General features: G+C 50.3%; 2 protein-coding genes across 2 annotated transcripts; both read right to left on the minus strand.

The window, feature by feature from the left end:
• Positions 1-2244: 2244 nt before the first annotated feature.
• LOC309683894 (olfactory receptor 14A16-like) lies at positions 2245-3225 on the minus strand (the record flags this gene model as incomplete). The annotated part of the gene is made up of 1 exon (XM_082499879.1): positions 2245-3225. The coding sequence occupies one exon, from the start codon at positions 3223-3225 to the stop codon at positions 2245-2247; it is 981 nt and encodes a 326-aa protein (XP_082356005.1).
• A 13690-nt stretch (positions 3226-16915) lies between these two features.
• Positions 16916-17905, minus strand: LOC309683895 (olfactory receptor 9G19-like; the record flags this gene model as incomplete). The annotated part of the gene is made up of 1 exon (XM_082499880.1): positions 16916-17905. The coding sequence occupies one exon, from the start codon at positions 17903-17905 to the stop codon at positions 16916-16918; it is 990 nt and encodes a 329-aa protein (XP_082356006.1).
• Between the last annotated feature and the right edge of the window lie 553 nt (positions 17906-18458).

Here is an 18458-nt window from a genome sequence, read left to right on the forward strand (position 1 = left end):
GTGGTGAAGGAGCTGTTTGATTATACTTAGACTCATTCTGATAGGTGTGGGCTGTAGCTCGTGATATATCATGTAATCAAAAGACAAATCGTCATGAATAGTTATTGGTACAGAGAAATGAAAATCACAACCAACAATTATGAACAGGTTGCATACACATAAGTTGAGCTGATTGGTTATGTTGTAAGCAAGATCATCTATCAATAAAGATTCACACACTGTTTGCATGCAGGCATGTCCTTTTCCAATGTCTGATGACAGATTCAGGAATCTCATTTGGGTGGATTTCAAGGTGGCAGATGCTTTGTTCTGTATCTTAACAGATGTCTTCAGCTTCAAGAATGATACTTTTGCAAATGAAACCTTGTTGCTCTCTCACAATGCATGTGTTGACATCAACTGTCACTTTCCTCCTTTTGATGGGCCCACACTCTCTGTTCTAAGGGACAGGGTACAGTTCCATTTTGATTTAGTCCTAAGGCCGTGATTGGGTATATAGTATACACCGAAGCATTGCGTATTGCGAGGATGAAGGCAACAATCTTATCACTTTCCGTGTGATAAGTGAAGTTGCAGAGTTGCCACCATGATTGAAACTGCTTTTCAAATTCTGAGGCATTGTCCAAATCAGTTTACGAGTTTCAGTGGTAGGGTTCCTCCTTCTCCTTCACTAACAACGGCTGCTAACATAGGCTGTATCCACAAGTGTGCTCAGAATCAACTCAAGGCAAGAGAGGTGTTATCTTGGGTTGCTCCGAGGGCTTTTGCAATTAATTGATGATTATTTTCTTCACTTTGTTCCCAATGAGGTAAAATGTCTGATCGGAGACACTGACTTGCTCCCAAGGCTGATAAAGATGACTGTAGTGGGCGTTCCAATTTGGTCAGGTCACTGGTAGTAGCAGTTAGTCTGTTCACTAAGACCTCAGCATCTATGCTATTCCGTACTCCCGATCCCGTCCCCAGTAACTCAGTGGTGTCCCATCATATAAATTGGGACTGTTAATTGTTAAAAGATGGTCCATGTAACCATGTTATGTTGTCAGGAGTGATCGATTATAGTTATTATCTTCATACGGCAGGACCATGGGGACCGGGCACACTATTGTGTTGTGGTCTGTTCTACTCCACCTTTTCCATCTTTTGTGTTAGACCATTATGTATCATTCTGGTCCAGTGTATTATTATGTGGCCCAGACATTGGAAGAACTGCTCTCTCCTGGCACTTTCCCGACCATCCAGAGACTCCCTGGCTCTGCCCCACCTCCCCTGCCCTCTCCCCAGCCCAGCAGAGCAGCCCAGTCTGGGCTGGCCCCACAGCAGCGCTGGCCACAGGGTACTGCGGGGTTCTGGGCACTCCCCCCACAGCCCCAGCCCCTCGGAAGGCCACAGCAGCTGCTGGCGGGCAGAGCAGGCTCTCAGCCTCCCCACCAGCCCAGGGCTGGAGCTGGCCCCAAGTGCCAGCAGAGCCCGCTCACTCTCGGGCTCTCCTGCATTCATCTGCGGGGCATCCCCCGCCCACACTGCCTCTGCCCCGCTCGGCCTCCCCGCCTGCCCTGCTCCCCAGCACAGCACCAGAGTCCTGGGGCTCCTCAGGCAGCTCCCCCACCTCTCCAGTCTCCCTTCCCTGGGCCCGCTGCATCTTCACTGCCTCCAACGGCACGGCACAGTCCTGGTTTGTGGGCACCTGGTTTGGTGCTTTCTCCTCGGGGGACTGAATCTTGGAGGCTGTTTCACCTTCTCAGTCTCCATTCCCTTCCCACCCCAGAGGACATGGAGTGTCCCCATCCTCCCCTGATTACTCCAGATTCCTTTCCACATGGACTGACATCTGCCATCAGCCCCACCATACCTGTGACAGCCTGAGGAGGGTGACAAGGAAGTCCTGCGTGATCTCTCCTGCACCTCAAAGTGAATAAGAGAGCCTTCAACTGCTAGGTGTCTGAAAGATCCCAGTGATACCATAACTTTATTCCCCCAAACGCACGGAGAAAACAAGGTGGAAAGACACTGTCCATTTCCTTGGGTTTGGTTTTAACAGCAACTGAATCAAGGAGACCCCAGCCTTCAGGCGCCACACTCGGGACATCGCTTTTTTTGCAGAGATGCTATTAGGAAGGCAAGAGGTGACACATACTTCTTCAAGGATCACACATGACAGGACAGAGCGTCAAGGGAAGTGCTGTGATCACAAGCAATTACCTCTAAGTATGATTATCAGAGAAAAGAAATACAGAGGTCTTCCTAAAATACTTTCCGCGTACCACACAAAGAAGGGGAAGAGAATTCCTGTTGATGGTGCAAGACCCCTTGGATCAGTCTCCACGGGGCATTCTTGAGCTCCTGGTTCCTCATGCTGTAGATGAGGGGGTTCACTGCTGGAGGCACCACAGAGTACATAACAGCCATCACCAGATCCAGCAATGGGGAGGAGATGGAGGGGGGCTTCAGGTAAGCAAAGAATGAAGTGCTGACAAAGAGGGAGACCACAGCCAGGTGAGGGAGGCACGTGGAAAAAGCTTTGTGCCTCCCCTGCTCCGAGGGTATTTTCAGAACAACCCTGAAGATCTGCACATAGGAAACCACAATGAAAACAAAACACACAGAGAATAAACAGGCACTAAGTACAATAAGCCCAGCTTTCCTGAGATAGTGTGTCTCTGAACAGGAGAGCTTGAGGATCTGGGGTATTTCACAGAAGAACTGGTCCAAGGCATTGCCCTGGCAGAGTGGTATGGAAAATGTGTTGGCCGTGTGCAGCACACCATGAACAAAACCACTGCCCCAGGTAGCTGCTGCCATGTGGACACAAGCTCTGCTGCCCAAGAGGGTCCCATAGTGCAGAGGTTTGCAGATGGCCACGTAGCGGTCATAGGCCATGACGGTCAGAAGAGAAAATTCTGCTGAGATCAAGAAGGGAAACAAAAATACCTGAGCAGCACATCCCCCATAGGAGATGGTTCTGGTGTCCCAGAAGGAATTGGCCATGGCTTTGGGGATAGTGGTGGAGATGCAGCCCAGGTCAAGGAGGGAGAGGTTGAGGAGGAAGAAGTACATGGGGGTGTGGAGGCGGTGGTCGCAGGCGATGGCTGCGATGATGAGGCCATTGCCCAGGAGAGCAGCCAGGTAGATGCCCAGGAAGAGCCAGAAGTGCAAGAGCTGCAGCTCCCGTGTGTCTGCGAATGCCAGGAGGAGGAACTGGGTGATGGAGCTGCTGTTGGACATTTGTTCCCACTGAACAGAGGGGCCTGTTGAAGGAGGAAAAAACAGTGAGGAGTTAGAACAGACAACTCTGAGTGGAGCCTGTTCCATATGTTACAGTAATGTCTCCCAAGTGAACTCTGTCCTTCCAGGAAGACCTTTGTGCAGATCCTGGCGTGATCCCGGTTTGTGCAGACTGAGGGTGCAGTGGGGAGTAGGGGACTCTGCTGTGGGCTCCAGAGGAGTCGGTCGTGCTGTGCAGCAATTGGTAGACGGGAACCAGGAGTGATCACAGGTTGAACCTATCGCTGATATAAAAATCTTTTGACCATTGTCACTCCCAGTTCCCCTGGCGGCAGAACACAGATGTGGGTTGGGGGTTTTGTTTCTTTTGCTCCTGTTACCCCTGTCCCACCTAAGGAGTCATTTTTGAAGAAAAAAGTTCCTGTCGTTTTTATTACACTACAAGTGCTATTTGGAGAATCCTGGGAGGCAATAGGACAGAGCCTGAGTGCAGAAGGAGGAGAGCTGGTCTGTCCATCCGTCTTGGACAGATGGACAGACCATCTGTCCATCTCAGCTCAGCTCAGCTGAAGAAAGCTGAAGAAAAGCTCAGCTGCTTTTTCTTGCACCTCTTTGCTCTGGAGGATAATCACAGAGAGATCAGAGGAATCCAGGTTTCAAAGTGCAGATCTTAAACCTCCACTCCCCAGTGAAGAGCTGTGAGCTTTTGGATGCCCAGAAGATGGCGTGTCCTTAACAAAATGTCAGCTTTATCCCCAGACCGTGGAATGCATTGCCGAGAGACCCACAGGTTGGAAGGGGGCTGGGGGACCATGGACACATCAGCATGGCAGGACCTGCAGGGTCAATCACTGAGCTGCTGCTGAAGCCCCATCCCAGAGAACCTAAAAAGAAGAGCAACAGCAAGAGCAGGGATGGGTGGAGAAGCAAGGAGAAATGGCCCAATGGTTCTGCCAAGGCAGGCAAGGCCAGGGAGGGACAGAAGGGCACTCAGGAGAGTCTCTTCTGCCCCAGCTCTGGCCACAGATGAGGCAGCTGCTGCCCTGGATGCCACATCCTTGAGGGCAGAAGCTCACTGGGAAGGCACACAGCCCCCCGGGGCACAGGGACCCTGCTCTGAAGGACAGCCCCGGGCACCCCTGGCTGCACACCCGCCTGCACACCATTGCAGCCATCCCAAGGACAAGGCAGTCCTGCTCCTCTGGCGGTGCTGCAGGGAAGCCCTGCTCTGGAGAACACCCTTATCCTCCTCTACACTGCAGTGGCAGTGCCCTGCAGCCCGAGACTTACCGTGCAGAGGGCTGTGAAGCTTTCTCCCACTGTGAGCTCTCAGCTGTCTTCCACTCCCAACTGCCTTTAAGCTCTCTCTGCATTGCTCATCTCATCGTCGCACCTGAAGCTGTTCCCTCAGCCCTGCGGCGCTTTGCAGAGGAGCTGCTCCTGGGCAGAGCTGTCTCTACAGCAGCACCAACTCGCCAAGTGCTCCCTCTGTCCCAAGAGCCCGGCCCAGCTCAGCAGCACAGCACCAGCCCAAGGCATTTTAATGACCCCTCTGGTGGGTTTCAGACACAGTCCATGAACCTCAGACACTGAGATGAAGTACAAGAAACTTGTCAAGAAGCAGAACTTTGATGTCATCGTCAAAACCAACACTTTCTTGGAGTGTTAATGGGTCCCACTGAGGACCATTACCAACAAAGCCTCCCCAGGGCCTCATTAGAGCAGAAAACAGGAGTCAATAATGACAGGTAGGGAAAGGAAAATTAAAGGTGGCTCTGATGCTGAGGAAACCTGAATGTGTTACATTGAGACAAAGGGCCACACTCTGACCTGCAGCCCCTGGGAAAGGAGATCTCGTCCCTCACCCCTTGCTCAGGGCTCTTCCTGGGGCAGTGTGATGTGGGGATGTGCAATGCCGAGGGCAGGAGTATGGCATGACACTTCTGGGTGGGGCAAGGAGGTCATGAAGTCTTCCTGAAAACGGTTAAGGTACCTTCTGGTAGGACTTGGTGGCATAGACAGTAGCCATAGCCATAGTGAAGAAGAGATCATGTCTGGTGGGGGCTTTCAGTGCCCCCTTCTTTCTTTGAAGGCACTCAATTGTCTTTCATTTTCACCTCAATATCTCACTGCCCTTACTGATATCTCTCCATCCTCCCTGGCTGGTCCTTGAAAGACAAAGCCATGGGCTGGTCCAGCCTCCCTCTGGGTGCCCGATTGTTCCACAGCACTGCCCTTGCAGTGACATTTCCTTCTCTTCATTTCTAGTCTCAACCTCCCAAGCCACACGTTGTGGCATTCTTCCTCTCTCCTGCTTTTTGACCATTATGAAGAAAAGCTCCACCATCTCTGAAACCACCCTTCAAGCAGTTAGGGGTTGTGACTGTGATGTGAGCCTCCACTTCACCAGGCTGAAGGACCCCAGGTCCCTCAGCCTCCCCAAATGGGACATGTGCTTGAGGCCATGAATCCCGTATTGGCAGATCTCCTCTGGACACTCTCCATTCCTCCCCACTTGTCTAGAACAGGAAGCCCCAAAGAGGGCCACGCTAGTCCAGAGATGGCCACACGAGGTTTCAGTGGAGTGGGATGACTGCTCCGCTGGTGTGGGTGACCCACACTCCTCCTAATGCTGCTCCAAATGCACCTGGCCCTTTGCATGGTGAGCATGCCCTACTGGCTCCTCTGGCATCCCTCGTGGTGCCAGGCCCTTCTCCTCAGGGTGCCTACTCAGCCAGGCAGGTCCCAGGCTGCCTTCAGCTACAGGATTATTCTTCCCCCTAATGCACAACTGGCCTCTTCTCTGTGTAAAATTTCAAAGGTTTTCTGTTGCCCAAATCCCAGAGTTTCTCTAGCCCCCCCCTGGACTGAAGCTCCCTTTTGTCAGCTGCTTACATTAGCATGCAGATGGCAGCCCTGATGATGTGTTCCACACAAGGTACTCCAGATACTAACAGGTGGGGCTACTTTAATGCAACTTCTTTCCAATTTAGGATTATCCATGGTGACCATCTCAGAAACATCTGCAAAGCATGCAAAACCAGGGCCAGTGAGGAAAGAGAAAACAGGGGTGGGCTCTTTGTACTGGAGGGTACAAGAAGGATCAAAGAGAAGAAAAGAGGGAGAAAGGAAATGGCAAGTGAAGCTAAGGACTAGATCAAGGCTGGTTTGGGGGTTCCTGCCAAGATGCTCTGGATGTGAGCAGCAGTGACTGGTGTGGGACAAGAATGACCCAGATGATCTGACCAAACCTATGTCTGACTTACTTTCAGGGTCCTGGAGCGTCTGAGTACTTTCCCTACCATGATAAAGGGAAGAGCTGTGGTGGAAGGAAGCACGGAATGACTCATGTTGAAGGGACCGCAGAAACTCTCTAGGCCAATGTCCATCTCACAGCAAGGGCAGCTATCAGGTTACACCAGGTTGCTCAGGGATTTATGCACGTTGGCTTTGAAACCTTCAAAGGAATGACACAGCACAATGTTGCTGTCCAACCTGCTCCAGTGCTTCACTCTCTTCGTGGGTAAACAGTGTTTCCTCACACACATCAGGGAAGAGCGTGGGATCATCTTCATGGCCTTCTCTGGACCCACTCCAACAGGTCATGAGAGAGAGCAGAAGGAATGTCTGGATGTCAGCCTGGGGAGAGGCGATGAGTCAGCTGAGAACAAATGCGTTAGTGGGCAAAGACACATGGGTGAGGTAGTGCGTGTCTTCTTCAGGGAATCAGGAAGATTAAGGAAGATAGTTAAGAAAGATTAAAGCTTTCTTCAGATGACCATGCACCATGCTCTCATGGGGAACATGCTCATTTTATCTGGGAAGGGAAATGAAGGGAACAAGAAAGGATGCTACCACTATATCACTGGCAAAGGGAGGGCTTGGGAAAACATGAGACCACAGTTGAATGGGGCAGGAGTCCTGGTGACAGAAGACATTGACAAAGCTGAGGGATTTGATGCCCTTTTGACCTCACTCTTTGCTTCTTAGATGAGCCATCAGTAATTCCAGACACCTGAGACCAGAGGGAAAGGCCAAATCAAGGATCACTTGTCTTTTTCACAGAATTGACGAATGGTTGAGGGTGGAAGGAACCACCAAAAGTCATCTGGTCAAGTCCCCTTCTGTAGCAGGGCCACCTAGAGCCAGTTGTCCAGGATCATGTCCAGATGCCTCTTGAATATCATCAAGGATGGAGACTCCACAACCTCTCTGGGAAACCTGTGCCACCCCTCAGTTCAAAAAATTTTCCTGATGTTCAGAGCTGTGTTTCACCTCATGCCCATTGCTGCTGATCCTGTCACTGAACGGCACTGAAAAAAATCTTAGAAACCTAGAATAGCAGGTTGGAAGGGACCTCAAGGGTCATCTGGTCCAACCTTTCTTGGCAAAAGCACAGTGTCAATTAGATGGCCCAGCACCCTGTCCAGCGGAATTTAAAAGTGTGATCCTGGTTTGAGGTGAAGCAGAATCAATTTTCTGTTCAGGAACTTCACTTTTGAGCTGAGCCTCTTCTAACTACTGAAATTAACAGCATATTGTGCAGACACAGCCTTCTCTCGGAGTGGTAAGACTCTGCTTACCTGTGTTTATAGTTGAGGCCAAGGAAAGGCATGCAGGGAGGCTCCTGCTTATACTTATTGCTGTAACATCCACTTTGTTGCTTTCCCCATTGGAGGGTCGGAAGCGGAAAAGCACAGAGGGGTCCCACCTGCGGGGAAGAGCGGACAGGACAGGTGACCCCAAACTGACCAACAGGGTATTCCATCCCATCTGCCTCGTGCTCAGTGTAAAAGCTGAGGGAACAAAGGGTCAGTCTCTTTTTCTTCAATGGCTGACATCCAAGAAGGACTCTGTTCATCTACCTTTCATCCCAGTCCTGAATCCAGATCCAGAATCCAGTTCTCATTCATTGCTGAGTTCAGTCTGGCACTTCCCCAGTCCCACCACTGATGGGATTGTCATCCTGGGAGCTTGATAGGGTTTTGTATCTATTTCATTATTGCCTTTTAATTTCATTATTAATATTCAATTAAAGTAGTTTAGTTGCTTCTAAACTCATAACTCTCTCTCTTTCTCCTGCCTCTCTTTGAAGAGAGGTTGGGGAGGGCACATGTTGTTCCGCCCAGTGGCTGGTTCAGCCCAAATCTCAACATACGTATTGGTGCCCAGTGTGGGGCTTGAGCAGGGCCCGACCAGAGCTGTGATAGATTGGCTGAATAGTTTGAATTCCAGCTTGCCCAGAGATTAGAACAGACAGCTCACATCACGTCGTTCTTAAATGAAATGTTATATTGCACCTTTAGAGAGCTTTGTTTGTTCTTAACTGAGTCAACTCCGTTTAACCTGCCGACTGTGTTGCATAGTTTATTTACTCTTTGTGGTTTTATGCAAAAGTTTAAATGCACTGGTTTTTTGTGGTTCACAATTCAGATGTATATGATTACTTGGATAACGGCTCTACCTGCACATCACAGAATCAGAATCATAGAACGACAGGGGTCGGAAGGGAGCCCTGGAGATCTTCCATTCCAACCCCCCTGCCAGGGTAGGTACACCTACAGCAGGTTGCACAGGATGGTGTCCAGGTCGGTTTGGAATGTCTCCAGAGCCTGAGACTCCACCACCTCTCTGGGCAGCCTGTGCCAGTCCTCTGCCACCCTCAAAGTAAAGTTCCTCCTCATGTTTAGACGGAACTTCCTATGCTCAACTTTGTGCCCATTACCTCTTGTCCTGTCACTGGGCACCACTGAAAAAAGACTGCTCCCATCCTCCTGCCACCCTCCCTTTAAGTATTTATAAGCATTATAAGATCCCCCCTCAATCTTACCTTCTCCAGACTAGAAAGTCCCAAGTCCCTCAGCCTTTCCTCATAACAAAGATGTTCCAATCCCCTAATCATCTTCATAGCCCTTTGCTGGACCCTCTCCAGCAGATCCCTGTCCTACTTGAACTGGGGAGCCCAAAACTGGACACGGTACTCCAGATGTGGCCTCACCAGGGCAGAGCAGAGGGGAAGGATGACCTCCCTCGACCTGCTGGCCACACTCTTCTTGATGCACCCCAGGATGCCATCCACCTTCTTGGCCACCAGGGCACATTGGTGTCTCATGGTCATCCTGTTGTCCAGCAGGACTCCCAGGTCCCTTTCCACAGAGCTGCTCTCCAGGAGGTCAGCCCCCAACCTGTACTGCTGCATGGGCTTATTCCTCCCCAGGTGCAGTACCCTACACTTGCCCTTGTTGAATTTCATACAGTTTCTCTCTGCCCAACTCTCCAGCCTGTCCAGGCGGCACAGCCTTCTGGTGTGTCAGCCACTCCTCCTAGTTTCGTGTCATCAGTAAACTTGCTGATGGTACACTCTATGCCTTCATCCATGTCATTGATGAATATATTGAACAGGACTGGATCCAGTACTGACCCCTGAGGGACACCACTCGTTACTGACTTCCAGCGAGACTCTGCACCACTAACCACAACCCTCTGAGCTCTACCTGTCAGACAGTTCTCAATCCACTCCACTGTCCATTCATCTAACCTACTCTTCCTAAGCTTGCATGTGAGGATGATGTGAGAGACAGTATAGAAAGCCTTGCCAAAGTCAAGGTAGACAACATCCACTGCCTTCCTCTCTTCTACCTATCCAGCCACCCCATCATAGAAGGCTATCAGATCAGTCAGACATGACTTCCCCTTGGTGAATCCATGCTGAGTACTTCTGATAATCTTCTTTTCTTTCAGGTGCTTTGAGATGACACCCACAACAAGCTGTTCCATCATCTTTCCAGGGATGGAGGTAAGGCTGACCGACCTGTAGTTTCCCGAGTCATCATTCTTGCCCTTTTTGAAGACTGGAGTGACATTGGCTTTCCTCCAGTCCCTCAGGCACCTTACCTGTTCTCCAGGACCTTTCAAAGATGATGGAGAGCGGCCCAGCAATGACTTCCCTCAGCTCCCTCAGCACTCGAGGGTGCATCCCATCAGGCCCCATGGACTTGTGGTTATCCAGTTTATCTAACTGATCTCTAACTTGTTCCTCATCAACCAAGGGAAAGTCTTGCTTTCTCCAGACTTTCTCCGTTACCCGCAAAGTCTGGGTCTCCCAAGGAGTGGCCTGAGCAGTGAATCACAGAATCACAGAATTATCAGAGTTGGAAGGGACCTCTAGAGATCATCTAGTCCAACTCTCCTGCTAAAGCAGGATTGCCTAGAGCACATTACTCAGGACTGCATCCAGGCGGGTCTTGAAAATCTCCAGGGAAGGGGACTCCACAACCTCCCTGGGCAGCCTGTTCCAGTGCTCTGTCACCCTCACCGTAAAGAACTGTTTCCGTGTATTTGAACGGAACTTCCTGTGTTCCTGAAGACAGAAGCAAAGAAGGCATTCAGCAACTCCGCCTTCTCTGCATCATCTGTCACCACGGCACCTGTCTCATTCAACAGCGGGCCCACATTTTCCCTAGTTTTCCTTTTGTCTCCTATATACTTAAAGAAACCCTTCCTATTGGCCTTGACATCCCTTGCCAGGTTCAGTTCCAAGGCTGCCTTGGCTTTCCTTGTTTCCTCCCTGCATACCCTGACAGCATTCTTATACTCTTCCCAAGCGGTCAGCCCCTTTGTCCACCCATTGTAAATTCCCTTCTTCCACCTGAGCTTTTTCAGAAGGTCCCTACTCAGCCATGCAGGTCTCCTTCTTCCCTTGCCTGATTTCTTGCTCTTCGGGATGCACCGATCCTGAGCTTGGAGGAAGTGAGCCAGATCTCTTGAGCCCCCCTTCTCTCTAGAGCCCTCCCCCATGGGATTTGTCCAAGCAATTCCTTGAAGCAATCAAAGTTAGCCCTCCTGAAGTTTAAGATTTCAACCCTACTTGTCTTTTTGTGTATACTGCACTTAATCCTGAACTCAATCTTCTCATGATCACTGCAGCCCAGTCTGCCCCCAACCTCAACAGCCTCCACCAGTCCTTCTTTGTTTGTCAGTACTAGGTCCAGTAGTACACCTCTCCTGCTGGGCTCCTCCACCACCTGAGTCAAAAAGTTGTCATCAATGCACTGGAGGAACCTCCTGGACTGTACATGCCCAGCTGTGTGGCCTTCCCAGCAGATACCAGGGTAGTTGAAGTCCCCCATCAGAACCAAGGCCTGTGATTGTGAGGCAATTCTCACCTGTCTGTAGAAGGCCTCATCAACTTCCCCATCCTGATCAGGTGGCCTGTAATAGACACACACAACAGTGTCTCTCATATTACCCTGCCCCTTGATCCTTACCCACAAGCTCTCAACTGGCTCTTCGTCTGCTCCCAGGGAGAGCTTGATACATTCCAGTTGCTCTCTGACATAAAGAGCAACTCCACCACCTCGCCTCGCTGGCTTACCTTTCCTAAAGAGAACATAGCCCTCCATCACAGCGTTCCAGTCATTTGAGCACCACGTCTCAGTAATTGCAATGAGATCATGGTCCTGTGACCGCACGCAGACCTCTGACTCCTCTTGTTTATTCCCCATGCTGCGCGCATTAGTGTATAGGCATTTCAGAAAAGCCAATGAGTGTATAGTTTTTGCCCTTGAGGGGTGGTGGGCCTTCCAATCCTCAAAAATACCAGCACTCTGCCCCACAAGTGCTCAGCTACTACCCCCAGGCGCCTCACTATCGAGCCCAGTCACATGCCCACCCCCCTGCCAATTGACTTTAAAGCTCTCTCAGTGAGCCCTGCTAACTCTAGTCCAAGACCCCTTTTCCCCTGTGAGACAGGCTTTTCCCATCTGCTGCCAGCAGGCCCGGTGTTCTGTAAATCGGGCCGTGATGAAAGAACCCAAAACCCTACTGGTAGCACCAAGTTTGGAGTCAGTCATTGACCTGCTGGCTCTTCCTGTTAACCCCCTCATCACTCCCTGCAACAGGAGGGATAGAAGAAAACAAGACGGGCTCCCGATCCCTTAACCAGTCGTCCCAAGGCCCTGAAATACTTCTTCATTGCCCTTGGAGTTCTTCTTACTACATCATCACTGCCTACCTGAAAAAATAAAAGGGGATAATAATCCGATTGCTGCACCAGGGTTGCCTTCCTTTAGAGAGCGGCCCAGCTCTTGCTTCTCCCTGTCAGGGGAAGACTGTCTTCTGATCAAGTGTCAACATTCTTAAGAGAAAACCTGCACCTGACCTCATCATCTGGCCTCACTTCTCATTCTCCAGGAAGAAAATACCCACAATGGTATTTAGGAAGTATAACTCATCCCACTTAATGTGGACAACTGAAATCACTCTAGAAGCATCGGTTTCCTTTTACGGACCATCTTCTTTCATCCAGGTGAACACATGCTCCCCTGGGCCAATGGGAAAAAAAAAGAATTAGAAAAAGGGTGACTCATCAGAGGTGCTCTGCACAGATGAACCCAAAAGCAATGGATTGCCCTCAGGAAGTCTCCCTGCATTGATCACAGCAGAAGCGTAGAACAGTTCAGACTTTGCAGCCGTCTCCACGGTGTATAAAGTTACCTGAAACTAACCGTATCCCCTCCGTTCTCGAGCTATGTGCAGGTATCGCTTCTGTTTCTCCTCCCCCTCACAACTGCCTTCCTGGCTCTGCAAACAGGGCTCAACGTGCACTCACCCAGAATAAATCATCAGGAGCTTGCCTTCATACAATGACTGGATAAAACAAAGACATGTATAAGAACGTTCCCCTTTTCCTCTGTGTGCCACTGGGAGTTGGATCTCATTAGGGTTTCCTGTGCTGGCCCAAGAGTCACACTGCTCTCTGCTCACACAGTGTTCTTGAAGAACAATATACAGCTCCAGAAGCGGCTGATAGATGTTGCCTCTGCAATCTGCTTGCAGCACAGTGTAGGCCTCAGCAGGTAACTTACTGTTCTCTCATGTCTCAGCTCCGGACACAGAGAAAAGGCCTGAAATTGCTGTGTTTTCAAAGATTCAAAGTCCAAAGTTCCTGGTGGTTGGATACTGAGGTTCTCATACCCCCAGCACACACCACAATAGGAATACAGAGATATTAATGTGGATTTTCTCTGCCTTATTTCAGCTGTCAGATCATCAAGTCTAAATTAAGGTCAAACCTTAGTTCTGAACTTAACCTATGTTAAGATCTAAGATCACATTTAGCTTCTAAATTGGAGATCTGGTCTGAGGCCCTTTTCTGTGTTCAGTGGAGAGACATCTCTCAAATGGTGAGCATATAGTCACCCACCTCAGGACACGATGAATCATAAACGGGAAATATTTCTTTTCCTGTAAGTATCAGAAGGCACCAAGAGGAATGGCTCAGAGAAGGTGATTTGGGAGGGATTCATCTCAGACAGTTGTTAATGTCTCCTACAGAAGCCATTTGCAATGAGTCAGTCTCATAAATCAAAAGAAAGAAGGACTTTCAAGGTAAAATGTTTATCAAGTGCTTTTACATCATTGGAAAGACATCTCTGGTGCAGGTTGGATGGGGCTTTGAGTAACCTGCTCTGGTGGAAGGTGTCCCTGTCCATGGCAGGGGGTTGGAACTAGATGACCTTTAAGGTCCTTTCCAACCCAAACCATTCTATGATTTATGATGCCAGAAGGTCAAATGCAAGTGCAAGGTCCTGCACCTGGGGAGGAAGAATGCTAGGCACCAGTATAGGTTAGGGACGGCCCTGCTGGGAAGTAGCTCGGAGGAGAAGGATCTGGGGGTTGTGGTAGACAGTAAATTATCCATGGCCCCGCAATGTGCCCTTGTTCACAAAAAGGCCAATGGAATCCTGGGCTGCATAGGGAAGAGTGTGGCCAGTAGGTCGAGGGAGGTCATTCTCCCCCTCTACTCTGCACTGGTGAGGCCGCAACTGGAATGCTGTGTCCAGTTTTGGGCTCCCCAGTTCAAGAGGGACAGGGAACTGCTGGAGCGAGTCCAGCGAAGGGCAACTAAGATGGTTGAGGGCTTGGAGCATCTGCCTTATGGGGAAAGGCTGAGAGAGCTGGGACTCTTTAGCCTGGAGAAGAGAAGGCTGAGGGGAGACCTTATTATGGCGTACAAGTATCTAAAGGGTGGGTTGAAGGAGGATGGAGCCAGGCTCTTTTCAATGATTCCCAGTGACAGGACGAGGGGCAATGGGCACAAGTTAGAACACAGGAAGTTCCGTTCAAATATACGGAAAAACTTCTTTATGGTGAGGGTGACAGAGCACTGGCACAGGCTGCCCAGGGAGGTTGTGGAGTCCCCTTCTCTGGAGATTTTCAAGACTCGCCTGGATGCCGTCCTGAGTAATGTGCTCTAGGCAATCCTGCTTTAGCAGGGGAGTTGGACTAGATGATCTCTAGAGGTCCCTTCCAACTCTGATGATTCTGTGATTCTGTGAACCACATCAGGACTGCTGTGTCCAGTGTGGAGGTTTCACACTGCCCCACTTGGCCTCCAACACCACATGGACCAGGGTGCATTCAGAGCAGGAGAAATGTTACCCCCAAACAGTCCCCATTGCAGCCCTTTCTCCTTCTTCCCCAAGTAGTCCCCTGTTTGTTCCCTCCCACCAGTGCCTGCCCAACCCCAGCTGAATCCCACGTTGGTGAGTGCAGACAGCTCTGCTGCAGGGTCTGGCAGCATCTAGGCCAGGAGAGATTGCACAGGTCTGGCCATGCCCCCTGCAGGCACTGAGCCCAGCAGGAGGATGGAACTGGCCGTGCAGCAAAGGTCCCTCCCTGGGCCTGGGGTGTATGGCCAGAGGTGGAAGTGGTCAGGGTGCGGGGCTGGTTTGCTCCCCATTGCCCTGGGGCAGCTTCCCCAGGGTGTCCGGGGACTGTGGCACAGACCAGCTCATCTCTTGTCCACCTTTCACACCTTGCTTCATCTCCGTGAAACCTGGCTCTGTATGGTGATCACTCTTCTGAGTCTCCATTCACTGCCCACCCCAGGGAACGTGCACAATCCCCATCCTCTCCTCACCCCTCCAGACTCCTTTCCAGAGGAACGATAGATGCCATCAGCCCTGTCATACATGTGGCAGCCTAAAGAGCCAATGAGGAGCTCATGCAGCATCGCTGCAGACCCTGCTCAGCAAGAAGGCAGCATTTAAAACCAACATTTGTGTCTAATGGATCCCAGTTGTACTGCGAGCTTATCCCCGCAGTCACAGGGAGAAGAGGAGAAAAGACACATGTACTGGTGAAGGAGCTGAGGAGGAGTCAGCATTGTGCCCTGGAGGCAAAGGTCATTGACATACTGGCTCCCATAGTGCAGGCATTGAAAAAGTTGAGATCTGTGGAGAACCAGGGTGCAATGACCATCCCTTCCCTCGGCCCTGGATAAACTGGGTGGAGTGGGTTGATCATGGCTGTCAGTGAAGCCTCACACAGCCGCTCCCTCACTGACTCACCCCTCACCCCAGTGGAATGGGGGCAGAGACTAGGAAGAGCAAAAGTCAGGAAAGTCATGGGTCGAGATAAATATAGTTTAATAGGCAAAGGAAATAAGAAGAAGAAAGAAAAAAATCAATCAAACAAACAAGAAGATAATAAGTGATGCAAAGACAAACACGACCTTCCACAAGTACACGAATGCCCAGGCAGTCCCCAGGCAATGGCTACCCACCCAAAAAAAACTCCCCTCCGATTTTATTGCTGACCTTGATGCCATATGGCATGGCATATCTGTTTGGTCTGCTGTCCTTGCTGTGTCTCCTCCCAACTTATGCAAACTCTCAACCTACTCACTGTAAGGGCAGTGTGAGAATGAGAGACAGTCTGGATGCTGTGCAGACACTGTTCAGCAAAAGCTAAAACAGGGGGGTGTTATCAACACAGTTTTGGTCCCCAATCCAAAACACAACACCTTACGGGCTGCTATGAAGAAAATGAGCTCCATCCCAGCCAGACCCCCTACACTGGGTCAAAGCTTTCCAGTGGGGAAGGAGGGCTGAGGTGGAAAGCCTGATCCTCCACAAATGGAGGAGATGGGGCAAGGGAGGGGGTGTCCCAGTGAAGAGAGAAGACCTTGAGCTGGAGCCAGAGGAGCACAGCTGGAGCAGGGATTTGCTCATTTCCCTGGGAAGAGGGGAGGGAAAGGTGGAGGGAGGAAGATGCAGGTGATGATCTTGTTTTAGCCCTCATAAAGAGGAACTGCTTGAATCACTCCAGCCGGAGAGGTGGAGAACCTATCTTTGCAGCAAGAGAAGCAAAGGCTTCTCACTCAGCTGCTGAGCTGCTGCATCCCCAGCTGGTTCCTGAGACGTGCATGCAGCAGGGCCTGGCCAGTGGCAGGAGGAGATGTGCATGGCTGTAACCCACGTGAGCCACCCAATAGGAATGGCCCATTTTTCCTTGGCAGTGCAGTGAAGGTAGACCTTTGTTAGTGGCTGCCATGCGAGCCTCACGCTCCTGAAATGTGCACCACAGGGGGGATGCGCACCACGTGACTACCATCCCCGGAACCCACAGTGAGAAGATGGCCTCATAATGGCCCTTGTAAGTATTCACAAACCTGGGCAAATATCTTCTCTTTACTCTTCCCGAAAAGACAACCTTGACACTTCAGTACTTCCCACATGGTGTTTATTAACAAGGAAAATCAAACCCATGACATTTTCTAGACTGTTAATTAAACCATGATATTTCTTCCCAAAGACCTTTTGCTTTCTTCACTCACCACTGCACAAGCGGTCTCAGTGGCACACACTTCTGAAGAGCCAGCCGGTATCCAGAGCTTTCAAAGGAGCTAGAAGTGTCTCTTGCCTGTGTCAACAAGGGACCATGAGCTCTGGGTGAGGACCAGGGCTTTCCTCATGATTTTCCTGAGTGCCTCCCTGACCTCCCTGTTCCGCAGGCTGTAGATGAGGGGGTTGACCAGGGGTGTGAGGATGGTGTAGAAAAAAGAGAACAACTTATTGAGCTGCCTCAGAGGAGCTCTTCTAGGCACAATGTAGACAACAAAGAGGGTTCCATAGAAAATGGTGACGAGAGTGAGGTGAGAGGAGCAGGTGGAGAAGGCCTTTCCTCTGCCCGTGCTGGATGGGATCCTCAGGATGGCAGCTATGATGCACACATAGGAGCCCAGTGTGAAAAGGAAGGGAAAAATGACATCCAAGATACAACATATAAAAGAAAAGATTGTGATGTCTCTGGTGTCACTGCAGGCAAGCTCCAGCAATGGGGTAAAATCACAGAAGAAGTGGTCAATAATCTTGGGGCCACAGAACTGCAACCGCGATAAGAAAACTGTGACTACCACCAGCAGCAGTGATCCCCATAGCCAAGAGGCAGCTGCCAGGTGTACAGAGACCTTCCTGGTCATGAGGCTTGCATAGACCAAGGGCTGGCATATGGCCAAGTACCGATCATAGGCCATGGCCGCCAGCAGGAAACACTCAGTAGTCACAAAGGAAGCAAAGAAGTAGAACTGAGCCAGGCAGCCGTGTGCAGAGATGCTGCTGTCCCCAGTCAGGAAGCTGGCCAGCAACCGAGGCAGGGTGGTGGAGCTGTAGCAGGTCTCTAAGGAGGACAGATTGCCCAGGAAGAAGTACATGGGGGTGTGCAGGTGCCGGTCTGCCACCACCAGCACAACGATGAGGATGTTCCCAACCATGGTGACTGAATAGATCATAAGCAAGAGGAGAAAGAGCAGGTTCTGGACTGTGGGGACGTCAGTTATTCCCAGTAGCACAAAATCCATGGATGATGTCCTGTTGTCCCTTTCTCCTTCTTCCATGTTGTTTTTCTTTCAGTTCCTCAGCTTCCACAGAGAGGTGCTACGACAGAGAAACACATTTCAGTGTTTACCTTCAACATTTTTTTGTGTAAGGCATTGTTCTCTTCACATGAGCTTTATGTGTTTCGTGCCTCACGAAAGCAGAAAAAGAATGTTTTTCCTGATGGGTAAAGAACATTCATCCCAGCAGACCCTCTGGAGACTCCAGAGGTGAGCTGCCCAATGGAAGTTCTTCTTTCTCACTGTGAAATAGAACTATGATGTCCATTTGCTCACACAGAAACAGAGAACTTTCATATGCCTGTGGGTATGCCCAGGAAGTCATAGAGTCACAGAATCATAGAATGATTTAGGTTGGAAAGGAGCCTGTAGATCATCAAGTTGCATTATCGGTGTTGAGGACTGACATCCTTCTGCTCTCAGGAAAGACAAAGTGTGCCAGAGAAAACAAACACCACTCTCCAAAAATCCCAGTGTGTGATGCGTCATGGCAGACACTACCCTTGCCCCAAAGCAAGGGATGGGCACATCGCAGGTGAGTGGCCACAGCTCT

The sequence above is a fragment of the Vanellus vanellus genome, assembly GCF_965231255.1.
Source record: "Vanellus vanellus genome assembly, contig: HAP1_SCAFFOLD_35, whole genome shotgun sequence".
NCBI classification, from domain to species: domain Eukaryota; kingdom Metazoa; phylum Chordata; class Aves; order Charadriiformes; family Charadriidae; genus Vanellus; species Vanellus vanellus.